At 34.0% G+C, this 17,612-nt stretch overlaps 1 protein-coding gene across 4 annotated transcripts in view; it reads right to left on the bottom strand.

The window, feature by feature from the left end:
- Positions 1-17,276, bottom strand: part of LOC124368742 (homeobox protein cut) — an 88,731-nt gene extending 71,455 nt beyond the window's left edge. For all 4 annotated transcript variants that reach the window (XM_046826078.1, XM_046826079.1, XM_046826080.1 and 1 more), the window contains exon 1: positions 16,378-17,276. In XM_046826078.1, the coding sequence (XP_046682034.1) occupies positions 16,378-16,458 (81 nt within the window). In that variant the 5' untranslated portion in view covers positions 16,459-17,276. The remainder of the gene's footprint in view (positions 1-16,377) is intronic.
- Between the last annotated feature and the right edge of the window lie 336 nt (positions 17,277-17,612).

Genomic DNA, 17,612 nt, shown 5'->3' with positions numbered 1-17,612 from the left:
CTGATATTATGTGTGATTTTGTGTGAAACTTTTTGTACCGCAAGCATTGCTTGTTTCCACGACCCAGGTGAAAGCTGGCAGGAACGAAACAAGCACGATTCAACAAACAACATAAAAAACAAAATAGAACTAAACATTTATTATGTTTTGTCGGGTGGATAAATATAGGCTGATAATTAGTCACATACACGCTCTCCGCTGAGCGCGAGTACGGAGCGGCGTGGACGAGCAATGTCGAACAAAATCAAACAAAAATAAAGCAGACGGTTAAATAACAACAATACTGTTTGTTCAACGCGTGAATGAAAACCGATGAAATGATCGTGTAATGAATGATATACTGATAGAGAAAATGAAGAGCTATTAAAGTACAAAAACAGGGGTTGGTCGTGCAGACAAATATTGGGCATGGATTGAAAGGGTGGCTAAATCAATTGTTGACGGTGTTAGGTGCCGAATGTTGACTATCTGATTCTGATACAGTGTCCGTGCCTCAGTTCTGACGTGCTTACCCTCCCCCACCCCTTGTTTGTCTCTCTATATACACTGACTGGTATTACATCACTAAGTCACTGTTAACATAAAAACTTATTCCGTATGTATCAGTAAGATTTCCATTATAGTGAGTATTTTTTTATTTCGGATTGTCGATTTCGATTCTACTATCACTTTAGTGGTTATTTAAACTAAATATGAAATTAAAACTAAATTATCAGACAAAATTAAAAAAAGAAATGCAAATGACGTAATGTATTCTTATGCAATAATCGGCTGCATTCGTGTATGAACGATTATTGCGAATTAAAGGAAAATTCAAACCGGACTTGGACTATTGGTTACAAATGTTTCTAGTATTATAATCGGGTTCCTGTGGAGATTTCCATAATAATTCGTTATCAACAGACCATTCCAATTAAAAACGAAGAATTAAAAAGAATCTGGATGGAACTTAAATGAGTTCAAATTAAAATGTTCTGGCGATATTTATATATGTTTTACAACACTCGAAATTGCAGGAAGCCCGACTCCGCGCAACATATAATCTACAGGCAGTAGTAAGACCAGAACTCACCGAGAACATGCTTGAACATACATCAAAGAAATTCGGTTATTAAATAGTTGTTTGCAGTCTCTTGGTGTACTGCGCCATATTGATAATATGTTTGGTTCTGTTTTACATCCCCCCATTATCACCACCCCGCTCCACATAGGCGGATATTGAGCCGCTTTCAACTTTTACTCAAATAGAAGCGGATTTACATCGCTCCGTTGCTAGGAACGGACGGTTTTCGTTTTTATTCTCCGAGAGACCAAAGGAATAAATAACTAGTTCGGGGAACAGCGTATTTGTGATTTCGTACAGAGGAAGGGTCGATCCAGTTTGAGCGTTGGGTATTGAAAGTATCTTTTCATGAGCTACTTAGTTTTGTCTGCAGACAGTGTCACAATGGCGGGGTAGTCCTCGAGAACGGATCAGGGCGAAGAGTTGTGCAAGACAGGGCACGGGTGTCGAGTCAATGTCCAGTACGTCGCCTGAGGAGCACAGACTGCGAGGGGATAGATCACCGTCAGGAGCCGAAGTGGGGTGAAAATAAATGGAAACAGTGAGCAAACAGGGAAGTGTTGCAATGAGCGATTGAGCCGGACCGGGCAGGAGCCGGGAACGGCGGACCGGACCGGTCCAGAGGTCCATGGAACCAGTTCATGTTCATGTTCACTCTTTGTGTCGTCAACGTCACCTAGACAGCTTACCGGCTGCACTCTGCACTCTAATGGAGCGATGTTCACGCGGCCTCTTACACTCAATGGAACTGAAATATCCATTTAAAACTCTTTTTATAGCTCTATTACATAACTAAAGAACCTGATAAACGTTCTGTTATGCATTGGTAACGTAGATTGTAGTTATTTGTTAGGTTAGTTATTTACCTGAAGAAGAAATCAGATTGCAGATCTCGAAACGTAGTGTTACTGAATTTTTGTATCAATGGGAAATGTCCGGAAAAATCATGTTCCCTTACATCGTCAAATAAAATTTTAAACAAAGACCTTAAAAAGTAGAATTTCTTTTCATTCTTATAGATTATGTTAAGGAAGAGCTTTCAACTATGGCACATGTTTTGTCTTTATTTCTTCAGGGAGACATGCGAGAGTAAAAGGACTTATATAATTATTTATTCCCACACTTAAATATTCCCACCTTTTTCCAATACAAAATTGAAGTATATTTCTAAATAAAAAAATAGTATACAATTTAAACCACCCATAACTTACTACCCAAAATACAAAACTCATTAATTAAACTATATCTATTTGCAAAACAAATGCATAAAATTGGGGGGAAAACTAAATGTATTATGCATGAAACGTTTATTTATAGTATTAAAAGAGAAGCTAGTTGTATACATTGCAAGTAATGGCTATATATCATACAGTATTTTATCTTCTCATAGTTTTCTGTGAAGAAATTCGGTATCAAATGAGCTTTCTATGAACAATTCTGGTTAATTTCAAGCTTTACGGACAATAAACTAACAGAACGAAATTGCAATGTGATCTTACCAAATGGTACTACACTTTTGAAAATTAACTTATATCCATTTGAATCGGACACGTTTAAGGCCCTTGAGGACTTAAAAACTGCGATAAGTAATAATTAATAAATCTAATACTAACAATCTCAAATTTCATGTCATCTATTGTCTCAAGAACTTATACTTTGTTAGTGTTTTGTCCACGAGAAAACACAGAGGTTTTCAATTTAAAGAGGAGATATAGGCCTACTCGGAGAGAAAGACGCACAATACTAGGCATTACACTATACATTATCACAAATAAAGGGGTAAAGGATTTATAAATTGAGCTGTCAAGTAAAACAGGCGATAAATAGAGTAAAGGGTATTGAAACGGTAGAACAATAATTCATTAGCGAACAAAAAGACAAATAATTAATACAGATAGTAAGTAATTGGTGTAGATAAAAGAAAGGCGTGTTTATTGTCTGATTGTCTCTTAGAAGAGATGAAAGGGCGGAAAGTCTATTAGCGGATCGCGGGTCGACTCGGCCTGGCTGATTGAGATGAGAGAACAATAATTGATTAGTTGATAGAAAGAACAAAACGGACGGAACAGAACGTAGCGGATGATGTCGCCTGACCTGAACACTATTTGATGTAGGATGTGATGTTCGAGTCGCAATGACTACAAAGGCGGCACATCAAAGTCACAACCCGAATCCGATAAAGTCATTTAATGACTGGCCCGGCTAAAGGGCAACATCTTTAAAGCGTCCCGAATTATTGGTGGTTTAACCGATTCGCTGTTGCAAGTCAAATTCATATCGCTTTTAAGCGAGGAGCTGGTGATATTTCGGTCTCCGCTTTGAAACCTTCTACATGCGTAACCATATTCAGTCAAAGGGCTCAGATGGAGATCTTTTTATTGCCGGCTCGTTTTGAGATATGAGTTTTAAACAATTATCCTTGCAATGGTTGATTTGTTTATACAGTCGAAATAATGCATATTTTTCAGTGTACTCGCTTTACTGATTTGTGTTTAGATACAATTTCACGGAAATAATGATTAAAGCTAGTTGAAGTTTAGGTCTCTTTTTCGATTAATTAGAGAAGATGTTGAATATATTTTCACTTATTTTTATCGATGAAAATATTGCTTATTAATAGCAGACTTTTTCGACCAATCTATATACAATATTATACAACTATATACAACTTTATGGGTTTTAAAGTAAAGAGCGGAATAAAAATATTGTAAACAGCTGTTTTAAAATTTTAACTTGAAATATATAAACGTATCCAAAAATAAAATATTTGATCGGAAATCCGTTATGAAAAGAATCATATAAATGAAAAACCGGATTTGTAAGAATGACAATCAAACGGAATTGTGCGTTAAATTTTAACTGCTTCTTGAGAAATAAACACATTTTTGTGTATTTTTATCATAGATATTGTGACAGAAGGTAAGTAATGATCTATATTTCATTTTATTATTACGTTTATCAGTTTCAAACCCTATCGTGTACATTAACTAGCAAAACCGTGATCGAAGTTCGGGGAAACGGCAAGATCACAAATAAAAATCGAAGAAAAGTAAAAAATAGATGGTAACTTTTCCGAGAAAGAATGGAAACTGGGCGGTCTACTGAAGTTGCGGCGAAGTTTCCAGTGTTTCCGCTGTTCGCCGCTGACTTACCAGCGATGTGTGATGTTCAAGGCTGTGACAACAGGGCTTCATTCCTGCCTCGCTATAATATTTTAATACCGTTTCTCCCGGTTTGAAATTTAATTCCGTAGCAGATTCGTTTAGTATAGTTGAAAAAAATCAAACACCGCCGGATTAGAGCGAGAGGAGATAGAGTACATGTAATACGAGGGCACTGTCGTAGAGGGGGTGGGGGTGGGGCGTGGGTATCGCGATCACTATACACTTAATAACAATAAGTAGTTTTATTGTGGCAATCGATGATAGTGAGTTGTTATAGAAAGAGTGGAAGGAGGTTAGGGGCTGGGCCGAGCGTCAGACTGGGAGGTGGCGCTTCCAGCGGCCGCTGTGAAAACTAGGGCCACTCGTTCTCCAGTCCGCCCACAGTGAACACGTCCTCTTTCTGCGCTCTGTTCTAGAGCCCACACCCTCCATACAGAAATAGATACAGGACACATAGTATATGTTCGAACAGTGACCGTCTAAAATGTCCTCTTAGATTTGAAAATTAGGCAATTAAAACCACCCGTATAACGATAACAGATCCAATAAATTTAATTACGCAGACATTGTTTTTACAAACAAATTTTTAATTTACACTACATCTTACAATGAATGCATTACGATAAAATTTACATTTAAATCATGTAGTATAAAGTGAAATACAACAAATCGAGCCTTTCCTTCAACTTGAATAAGCATTCTCTTAATCACTATTGGAGGGCTAAGGACATGCGATGGCCTACAAGAAACTTTGAATGAAAAAAAACGAATATTTATGTTATAATATTACTTTTCAACATATGAATGGGAAGTATACTTTAAAAGTTAAATTCACTTCAAATTACCACTTTAAGTTACTGAATTTTATTTTCACTAACAAATAATTCATTTTTTTTTTAATTTGAAGCTATTAGTGTAGAATTTTAAAAGATTCTTGTCTACACATGATACTGTTAGTTTATCAGTTCAATGTTGTAGACCCCTATAGGGCGGAGATTAATGGTGTTACCATATTCGATAGTAAGTTACATGTAATGCTTTGAATAAAACACCGGTAGGCATATACAGCATTTTGATTTTTCCAAGAAAAATTTCCATGGCCAAACTTCCAGAGTCCAGTTAGCTATTTAGATAAATACATTTTTATTTTAGTACAATATTTTATTACATATTTTATAGCTATACAAAAATTGAAATGATTGGTTTGCCTGACATTTCCTACAACATGTTTCAATTGAAAATCACACATGGAGCTTATGCAAATATGTAACTGGAATAGCCCATTTAAAATAAGATATGAACGGAAATTATTAGGTATGAATATTAATAGTTACCAAGAGGTCGCACCGTTATTACTATTCTGGTTCGAGTCCAGAAAAACTATATATTGATCAAACTAGAATGAATACCTACTTATATGTGTAAACTAAAAATTACGTATAGTTTTAAAATATAAGATTTTAATTACGAATAAAATGACGTCATGTTGCGCCGCGACTAAGTTGCATTAGTCCACGGTCCATTCGCCTATTAAATAGGCAGCTCTACCTGTATTAATTACACCAGTGGTGCAAACTTAGTCGTGTTTATAGAGGGGAACCGACTATAGTATTATGTGAACTGTACACATGATGTGAAGTATGCTGTAGTACTATACTACGGTACCGTGTACAGAGTGTTTCTGGATTAGGATTCATCAAATTTTGAAAACACGATTTTATAAAATAGTTCTGTTTTTTAGGACGAAATTGGGCATGCCAGCAATTAAAGTATTATATTCATGCAGGAAAGTATTTGTGTCTCCACTATACAGCTTACGCATTAGGTGATGTAACAGAAGGTGAGATATTTCCAAAAATACAGTACTTCTAGTAAAACCGTGCAAAATAATTGCTACAATCTTTTACATACAACTGGAAAATGTATTCAACAGAGAATGTTGTTCGACAAACGTAAATGGTGTCTAAACTGGAAACAACATAAGTGGCATAGCCTACTTTTATAAAACAACTACCATTATTGTTCTGAAAAAAAAACCTGGATTAATCTTTCTACAGAACACCAGCTTCATTAAGACTAGATAATACAACGAAACAAAATTCAAAATGTAGAAAATGTTAACAATAACATTTCTTTAAGGGCATTATGACGAAACAAATTGTTACGTTGCAGAATAAGATATCTTTATAAATAATCTCAAGCAACAACACTCTGCATATGATTGCATATGTGACATTGTAAATTACAGCTGTAAAATGTCATGTCTAACTACAATTGCACAGACAACCATATCATATTTTCGTTAAACATACTTTCATTTTGCACTCGGGCAAAGTAATGAACTGCGGTGAAAATAAATCGCATGATATCGTTAGAACTTGTTAACCTCACTAAAGTTTGGCACGATTTCTTAATAAGAATTAATCCTAAAACAGTGGCCGCGATTTCGACAATGATTTACGTAATAAGTAATAATCGTTAATCTAGTACACAATTATGAGTTGAAAAATAAAATAAACTGAGTTTGAGCAGGGTATCCGAAAAGAGTTGGAAGAAGTGAAATTTAAAGATTTCGAGTTTAAAAAAATAGCTTTGTTTTAAACTCACTAATGTTTATAAACATGATAATATAAGTACACCACAGAGTAACATGTGCACGTAAGCTATTACGTAATGTATTACGCGTAATATATTTTGAATAGGCTTTTAAGGAGTCCGGGGTTCTGCAAACCCTAAAGTTTGTTTTAATTCGAATTCTGTAAAAATAGGATACTTTCATATAAAATTATCATATTTTTTAGTAACAATAAAAGAGGTTTGTGGAACTCACGAAACGAAAAGCCACTTGCAACACGGCTGAGTATAAAACCGACTAGTTTTTGTCTCTGCCAATGTGAACTACGAAGCACAAGTGTAATATATGGCAAGCAATACACAGTTAAGTGCAACTGAAGTGCATCTGAAAAGTGGAACGTGCAACAGTTACAATCGTATTACGAATCAAACAGGAAACATTTACTCCAGCCTACTGGTAAACAATGAATCGGTTTCCAATCGGGTCAATGGAGGGATGGAGCAGAGCCTCCCCCATGTCGGGGTCGGGGCACCCACCCTGGGGAACCTGTTATACCTTTCCCGGTATTATTTTTGGTATCCCTTGCACGAGAGCCTTTCACGATCCCTGGTGTTTAGAGATTTTATCGCCGACACTGGTTGCTCTCGTTTGAAACACCGATTCCAAGCCTTGCAAACTTTTCCATTTCGATATTTGCCATCGTTTCGGTCACTCTCACCACACGTTTTGAATATTTAAAGTTACTTTTAATTGCAAAGTTCCAATCGATATTTAACATCGAGTCAAAATCGAAACAGAAAAGATCAATCGAACATTCGATACTAATACGGATAGTCCGTACGCCCATTTCAAAAAGAATTAAATTGCTACAGAGCTGTAAGGTTTCTCTCATTATTACAATTATTATCCGGTTGTGCTGGTGGCCATTTTGATTTTAGACCCACAAGAACAACATTAAATCTCAGACAATTTTACGGCCTTATTTTTAATTATAGAAGAGTGTTATTTTAAATAACACTAACACGCATCTAAGCGCTTTTTGTTTAATTGTTATATTTTTATCGGCTGATAAAAGGTTGATAAAAATATGGAGGGGTTTATTTGTTAGCTAGTCGAATTGTTATTCAGGATGTTTCCATTATTAGACGGAAATAAGAAAAAGTTTTCAGAAACAATTGTTTTTCAAATGTTTTGTAGTCCAGGTATCCACTATGTGTTCATTCATAACAATATTGAAGAAAATGGTTTTCTAGATAGGTTTTTACACTCAAACCCACAAAGTGAAAAGGCATCTTTACTTTCATTCAAAATGTTGGATTCCAATTAAAATAAATTAGAAATAACTTAGAACCCACACGTATAACAAAGAAATACGAAATGTAACTATTTTTATGAGATTTTATTAAAGGTACACACCTATTGAATAAAAACAAACAAATGACGATCATATTATACTATGGCATCCATGCCAAAAACACCGTGGTTGGAAATCGTCTATTTTAGACCTCTAAATGAATTCTACAGCACACGATATAATAAGTTACCGTACACGGTAATATATATTGCTAAAAGGGATATTTATATAAAAGGGATATTTATCCACTTTCTATTTTGGATTTTAAGTTATTTTAGTTCGAAAACTTTCAATTTCCGCTTTTTACGTTCGGGTTACAAAGTGATTTAGGACCTATGTGTCCTGAAACTGAATTTTTATTTCGACACATAAAACCTCGTCCATAAGTTTGGAAGTGTAGTTTGGATGTTCCTTACTGAGTTTATATAGTAGACTTTAGCATAGCGTTATAATTTGTAAATGATTATTTATAGAATAACACATTTAAGTAATTCTATATGCTACGCACTAGGACAGTAAATAGTAAATAATTAACATTAGGTATTTGGGAACGATTTCTAAAGTTTCAGTTTGCTTTGAATGCGCGAGACCGAGATGGGAAAGCGGCGGATCTGTACGCGTTGATCAGTTCCCCAACACATATGGACTGTTGGAACTAGTTCACGAGTAAGATGCATGGTAAAGTAGACTAAGACTGCCGGCAACGTTATATCTGACTTCCTCGGCACCCACGCTCTCGGGGTAATGTCCCCCTATCTCCTAGTCTCCGCTGTCCGGGTCCTGCACTGATATCATCGGCCCTCGCTCGCAAGATGATGACAACTAACAGCTTTCGATACGCGTATTCCTTGGGGAAACCTCAGCGGACGAAGTTCAAGAAATCGTCCTTTGAAATTAAACTGACAATTACACGTTTTCCTAGTGTAAAAACGTCGTAATATATGGAAACTAAGAGGATCAACTATTTTTAACGCAAGGTTCTCACAACCATACATCCTCCACTAACACCACTAACCTCTCACGCTCAATCAGCATAAATTGCGAAACATTAAGTTTAAAAACCAGATTTTAATTTGAAAATGCAATGGTTGAAAAAAACTATGCTTTGACACAAAGTGAGTGTTTAAAGAACCAATGACACAAATATAAGTTCTTTGCTGTTTTCGTCATGAAAAGTTTTTACATTATTCGTGGTTCTAGCACATATCGTGACACACGGTTCGATTAGGGATGGTAAGATGCAACTCTTACATGTAATCACAATAATATTTCACAGATTCGCGATCTCTAAGGGTAAACATATAAAAAATGTAAAAATTTACAATATTTCTAGTACGCGTATTCAAATACACTTCAATTTTTTTTATAATTTACATTACATGTTCGACATTATTGCGTTCAAACGACTAAGAGCATTTTACGCAATTTGGAGCTTCGCATCGAGTACCGGTTGTTGCACTGGGTTGTATCTTTGCATGTTTTAAGATTATTCTATACAAATTATGCAATATCAATGTATTAAAGGCGATCTGTCGTTGACTTACTAATAAACTGATACAGTTATAAATAGTGATCAGTCATTACTAAAAAGTCGATGTCGCTGATTTTTTCTCGTGTGTCTTCAAGTGACCGAAATTATATGTAAATTGAGAGTGTTTTTCGCTATATAACACAATGCTCAGCAGAGCTGAACAAAGTTTACGGACAAGCAACGTAAAATATTTTATGTCAAGACTCGACAAACTAAAGAAGTTATCTGGACAAATTATTTTTCAAACAGTATATTCCTTTTAGGTATTTTGAACTTATCGTTCTATTAAGTCCACTTAGCGACACTTATCACATCACTAAGTAGATATTTAATTTCCAACAACTTTGTAGAGAACGAACAATGATTAATAAAACCATTTTAAATGCATTAAATTAAACTTGATACATTATATTTATACAATATAAAATGTGACGCAACAACGTTCCAGTAACTCTCTCTCTCTCTCTCTCTCTGAAAAATAAGTAGTTTGCCCGAGAAAAGTCCCCCGTGTTGTGACCTCAAAGGGTTTTGAAAATTCGTCCCCTTTTTTTCGGAGGTATTCCATAATTTTCAGACACCCAGGAGTTACTGTTCCCTTCTCTATAGTTCTAGAAATTGGACACTGATTATGTGTACACAACAGTTACTTTCCAATGCAAGTATTTGTTTGCTAAAAAAAAAATATTTCTAATTTATTTAATTATTATTTTCAAACATATTTATGGTTACCAACAAGGCAAACGTTTAGTTAGAATCGTCGAACCGTAAATAAAAAGAGTGTTAAAACTAATTTTGTTTATGTTTATAAAACTGGATGTAATTTAATGATTATATAAATGATGGTATTAACATAATATTTTGTTTTATGGTTTGAAAAAGAAGGCGACAACAGTGGAACGTGTTTTTGAAATTTACATTTAAAAGTGGAAGGATCTTTAATTGATTAAGGGCGTTGTTGTATTCGAAGTTTTAAAATTATTACTCGATCACTTTTTCAAATCGGTGTGGTATGAAGAACTTGACTATTGTCATAGAGTCCACAATTTTATACCAAGAATGCGAATTCGTCAGAGTCCAGCGTGACGGGAAAGGTCATAACAATTTCGGCGGGACACTCTCTTAAAATAAAATAACATTTAACATAAAATACACAGAAAATTGTAACAACTATACTTCACTTATAAATACCATGCAAAAAATTGGACTTTTCATAAATCGTGAAAACTCTAGAAGGAGTAATATTTTCAATTAAGTATTATCAAATTAATTATATTTCTATATATAATATGTGCAATTGATTTTCCCCTTGAGCGCGCCACCACGCGAAATAATATAAAATGAACTAATGTTTGCGAGATTTGGACTTTATAGAATGGACGACAGTTCTATTATTCATTAATTACTTTTACAATAGTCAGTAAAACTCGAGTAGTATTATAGTTAGCTATATATTATAATTATAATTCATCCTGATTTACGCAACACTAATTATATTCTTGGAATCATTCATCTATTATTAAATTCCAATTACAATAATTTGTAAAAAGCTATTAAGTTTGGGTAACAATTGCGTTTAGTAATAACATAGATACTTTAAATTACTGTACTCGGAAAGATTCGGAAAGACAATATTAAATTTGAAGAAACATACACATTCAATAATGTTAATGGAGTTATAGTTATACGATAATTTCAGGTACTATTCAATTAGAAGTACAATCATTGATGTTACAAACTCATTGTTCGGACACAAAACATTACAGTTTGGATAGGTCCAGAGTTAATTTTAAAATGTTTATACATGGGAAATAGGATAAAATGTAGATTTAGTTTAAAGTTCGAAATCATTTAAATAAATTATATATAATAATTATATATATATATATATATATATATATATATATATATATATAAATTACATTTTTATTTGGTAATGAAATTGGTGGAAAACTCAAGTTACAAGTCTAATGCAATACACTCGACCAAAAATATACGCTACAATGTGGGCTAGATGAATTATCTCAAGAAATATTTGAATTTAAATAAAGTAATATAAGAAATTGTTCTTTGACAAATAGTAAAAAGTTTTAATGTGGTATTGGCAACATTGACAGAATAAAATTAAGGAATCACGACAATCACATCGGTTTGGTCCTAACAATTCTCGTAACTCAATGATTTGTACAATATTTGGTATTTAAAATAATTGTAAATAGTTTTCTGTAAATTTTACATTTTTACTCCATGATGAAAACCAAATTCGATCTCTCTTCAGCTTTTAAAAAATATTAAAATTTCTTGAAAAACAAAAAATACATTATAACTAATGTTGAGTATACATTTAAAATGAAATACGATTCTATCGCAAAAATCCTCTAATTATTGTTGACTATGTTGTAAAAAGTTTTCATTTACAATGACGATTTTGTATGATTTGCTTTGATATAAAGCACAAGTTTTATATATATTTTTTTTTAATTACAAGGAGATTTTAAACACATTTTTAAACTTAAGTACAATTATTTTGAAACATCGAAAAATTTCGCGTAATACAACTTTGATACCGTTATAATAATATCACAATTTATTTGTTAAAATTCTGAAATCTAAGAGAATAAAAATTATGTACTGATAAAATTTGGTATAAATCTTTGATACATTGGTGATATTTTGTTATAAAATTTGTCTGAAGCGGTCACATAGTCGCGATATCCCGCTCCGCACATCCCGCTGAGCTGCGGCCGACGGCAAACTGACTTGCCGCAGTTATTCTACATTCGGGTACATTGCAAGAATCAAATTTAAACTAAATAATTTTAAAAACTAATCAAACCTCTCATTGCCCAAAGCATACCCAATTCGGATACAGATTTCCGTTGATGACATTACTTGAAAGTTACTTTTGTATTGTTATTTTCACATACTTTTGAACAAACTTTTGAATTTTAATAATCGTAATATTACTCATGTCAAATATCAATTTATATTCATACTACAGAATGTTTGTTACAGAATAATTGTTTTGTTACATTATTTAGTAGATGTGTTACAGTTGTTAGTTATTTGACGGAAAGGTTGTTAGTATATAGCCTACATGAAGAAACAATATTATATTTATAGAGCATTTGAGCTGGAAAGAGAAAGTGGCATTAGATAGGTGAGGGTAAGAGTTAAAAGGAACACAAAAGCAAGGGTCATTTTATTTATATGGTCTTTTTATATGGTCTGCAGGGACATTATAGGATAAAAAGTGAATCGTGTGTTGATATTTATTTGTGACATTTAGTGATCGAAATAATATTTACAATCACAAATACACATAAGTACTGCAAATGAAATAAAGTGAGAATAATTTAGTGTGAAAATGAGATTTTACAAAGTAATTTTGTGCAAAAGCTGAAATCTTCTTTATCATTCCACAAGAAAGGTTGGTTCTTCAATGTAAAAATTGTTTGTGTGAAGAAAATATCTTTGACTTTTTCAACTGCCATTTTTATCATGAATTATTAAAATTATAAAAGCATTGTTTTATTCGTTATCATAAATAATTTAAATTCTCTCTTTTAAAGACATACAGAGACATGACATTTTCAAGAAGTAAAGTTAATAAACACTATTTCATGGTGATTTATATAAAATTTAAATATATATGAAATGAATATTCATATTTTGATATATTTCTTGCTGTAATTTTGGAAAAAGTTTTAGAACAAAATATTGAGTTCTCTTGTTGAATTCTGTTATGTTTTCATAGTATCTCCATTTAAAGTCAGTTCATGTATTGTCTCTACTGTATATATGAAAACAAATTCATTAGTCTTTATCAGAAACTGTTAAGATACATTTCTTTGAACTTTGCAGCGCTAATTTGACATTAGTCCGATTATTGAATTTTAATTTAATTTAATATATAATATAAAGTACTCAGAGGATGAATTTTGTAATTTCTTGCTGCCATTCCTTCTGTGCCAATATGTTGTTTCTGTTAATCAATGGCATAATGTTTTAATTTTCGAAAATGTTTTAATACATTTTATATTGAAAAAATTAATTGCAAATACTGCAGAGTAGTCCAGCGGATTCATTTTCATTATTAAAATTACTCATATGATGTTATAATAATTCAATAGTAATTGGATCTTAAAAATTCAATTTTAAATTATACATTGAAAATGTTAATTAATTCCATCTTCAGATCGACGTGTTCCAGCTGATTTCAAACCATGAGCAAAAGACACATTATATTTATAAATAATTCATTAATAAAGTTTGCATTTTCAGACTAAACAATAATTAATCAAATCAGTAATTAAATGCCAGAAGAAAAACGATTCTGTTGTGTTCCATGTTTTTCGAAGCGACGTGAAAAGTTCTTCATTTTCCATATCCAAAATAAGTGTTACGTATTTTTTATCGGAGTCTCCACATAATTACGTCAAAAAAGTAAAAAAATAATATTACAGTCTGAAAAATAATTTATTATAAATATTTAAGTTAAAATTAATGTACATTTTAAAGAAAATGGTCGAATTCGTGAAGGCCGCCGTTTTTATCAAACACCATAAGACAACAATACACAAATAAATATTAATGACGTTCATCTTGTTATTCTAAAGTTATATAAAGACTTGTAAATATATATTGTATACGATTCCAAAATATAAATCTCATATCAAATCAATAACATTTAAATTCTCTTTACTAAATAACTATAAGTTTGCTTTTAAAGTAATGCTGCAAATTATTCTCTAAAAGTTTTCTAATGACCATGAATGATATAATACTTTGATCCATACTTTGATATATTGTAATTTCTCGTTTAAATGTAATCTGGTGTAGCCATACTGTAATATCCTTCACAATATTTTAATAATTTATATATATATATAATATCTTGATGTTGTCGGTTTCGATGCAAATTAAATAATTATTGTATTCTATAATCTTGATGTTTGATTTTGGCATTGGACAGTTTAAAACTAGAATTAGCGATAAAAGAAGATTTTATACTTGGACTTTCGATATTCGCATTCTAATATATGTTTGTTTATATATCATATGATCTTATTTTATTGTTAAAAACACGGACGATTTTAAAGCGGACATTAGAAAAACATTTACCGCACAATTTGCACAGAATAGTTATGCACACAAGTATTCTTCATGTGTAAACGTCGGTTGTTGAAAACAGTAACAAAAAAATTTAATTTGTCCTTTCAAATTTCAAACAACACTGCATGTAATAGTCTTTAATTCACTCAACATTTCAAAGTAATCTTGGTAATGAGGTAAAGCATGTTGTATATCTTCTTCGCAGAACACACAAGAAAAGTCAAGAAACTTGCCGTGTTATTCATTGTAACTAATAAAACATCGTTAGTGTTTAGAAAAAGCACTATAAATTCAATCACCTGATAATGCAATTTTTGGCAATAATGTAGGCTATAAAAGTTAAGATTTCACTGAAATTTCAACAGTTACTTTGAAAAATGTAGCATTTGTTTGTATTTAATTGACAAATTTTATTTTTAAAGTAAGTTTTCAGGAGGAAAGTAACTCTTCTGTATTGCACCATAACTAATATCACTTTAAATGGATTTCACGAAAACATGTTCTTATTAGTTTAAGCTTGAGTGTCAATGTTGATGAATGCACTTATACACTGAAAATTTCGTGACTTGTTACGGATGACAGTGAATTTTGAGGGAATACACATGTTAAACTATGATATGGAAAACGTAGGTGAGGTGTAACGAGAAGCAGGGTTCGGGTCGTATCAAACAACAAGCTATAGCAGTAATTCTGGTGTGTGAACACGGCTGATTCACACCCGAGTACATATAGTACGGACACTTGATAATATTCACGTACTAGAGACAAAACAACACATTTCGCGGACTCACACACACACAGCCCTGCGCGCACAAACACACGCACAAACACGACACTACACACTCAAGTGTTCAAACACCAAAATCACTGACAGTTAGTTGCCACTACAATTTTGGAAAATTATTGTACGGACACTTTCACTATATCTCGTACAAAATTTCCAACTACTATTACCTCAACACTTTTCTATTGTATTTCACTTCACCGTTTGTTATTGTATTTCTTCATTGGATCTTTCAGGTTTAGTTTACTGGCTGATAAATTTTGACAAACTTTATATTTGACAGTGACGAAAACAATTTGAAAGCATTACTTTACTGAATTTATCCAAAATTTAATTCTGTTTGAGTACCATAAAATTCAAAGAATATGAGACAAGAAATATGATGGATATTGAATTAAAAACAATCACTGAAACAAAACACTTTGCAAGTAATATCACTTCACAGAACAATCGGTAACTTCATATTGGAATAAAATACTTTCTTCTATATTTTGGTGTTTTATTTAATTTAGTTTATTGAACCATGTATATATGTGTAAATGCTATTTCCATACGAGAATTTCTAGTTTGTGGGCAGGTAGTGTGAGTGAAGGCGGTCAAGATCCGCGATTACGCAGTCGAACAAAGTTTTCCCCCGCGGCAGCGCCAACTTTTAGCCTAACACTTGACATTCTTTCGCTTCCGTTTCCCCGAGCCGGTACTTATAAATCCTGCTTTCCGATTCACAAAAAGTCCAATTTTTTAATAGAAAATTGAATTTTGCAAAAAAGTTGAAAAGAAACTTGCAGACTCACCTGCTGCCAAAATTGCGCCAACAGGTAGATTCGTTCTTTCTTGAATAGCCAGTCCATCGACTGCATCGCTTGAATATCCATCACTCGAGAAGCTAAGTCATCTCGCTAATAGATAAGCGATACCTTATCGTCGGGGCGCGGGCGTGGTGATCTCCGTACTCCGATTGGTCCCAACAACTCTCATTCAAGTATTCGATTGGTCCACTTCGATACACTGAACCTACAATACTGTATCTGAGTCAGTGATAAGAGACCGCTGTCGACAGGATACCTTACCACGAATCTCGGCTGTAACTTACGCACTTCGTACAGATCACAGATATCTACTATTCGACCACTTTGTCCTAAACGACAGTCTCTCGGTACCTTGACGAGAACAGTGAACCACAAAGATAAATACTGGAAAGTCGGACTGAAATGTCTGTAACACTGAGATAATGTGTTTATCTGACCGCACTGAGGCACCCACGAAGGAGAAGACCGCCGTCTTGAGAAGCTGCTGTCGCTGCGGCCGCTGTCTTCTTCCGCCGTCGACTACTGGCGAGACCGCACCAGCTGACGACCATTCCACCCTCCGGTGTGACCGTCCATCATCTTCGAGACGACTCTTGATGATCTTGACGACGTCAATAAATTCTTCCAAGACGCAAAAAGAAAATTTATCGTGAAATCGACAGAAAATATTAAAACTGTTCTTCTGTATTTGATTAATTAAAAATTTAGAAAAAAATAAATACTGATATAACGGGTGTCGAGATCGCGGAAGTATCTGGCCGCCTGTAGTATCTCGGTGATCGTGAGCGTGAGGCGGAGTGAGCGGAGAACGTGGTTTCCCGTCCACGTAACAAATGTGACTGATGTAGTCTGAGAGAGCGGACCGCGCGCACGCCACGATCCTCCGTCCGACCCGTCCTGCCGTCTAGCGGGGCGCGCGGCAACCTCTCGCGGGAGGGAGGGACCCGAGAGCTCGGTGGGAGGCGGATAACCGAAGGAGCCGGAGAGAGAGAGGGAAAAAATCGAACTCGGCGCAAACTCTGCGACACTGCGTGCCGTGCGCGCTTCGCCACATTTTTACGTTTTCTTTTCGTTTTTCTTTCCCTCTCTATCTCCGGCAGCATCCAATGCCTCGACAACCCTTTCCTACCCTCTCCGGCCGTTTAAACCCATTCTTTTAGTCTGTTTCCTCGGTGCTTGCGCACATTTGACGTCGGCTCCTGATGTCCACGCGCGGGGGA

Source organism: Homalodisca vitripennis, chromosome X, assembly GCF_021130785.1.
Source record: "Homalodisca vitripennis isolate AUS2020 chromosome X, UT_GWSS_2.1, whole genome shotgun sequence".
Taxonomy (NCBI): Eukaryota; Metazoa; Arthropoda; class Insecta; order Hemiptera; family Cicadellidae; genus Homalodisca; species Homalodisca vitripennis.
Note: the sequence above shows the minus strand (reverse complement) of the source record. Positions and strands in the feature narration are given on the sequence as shown.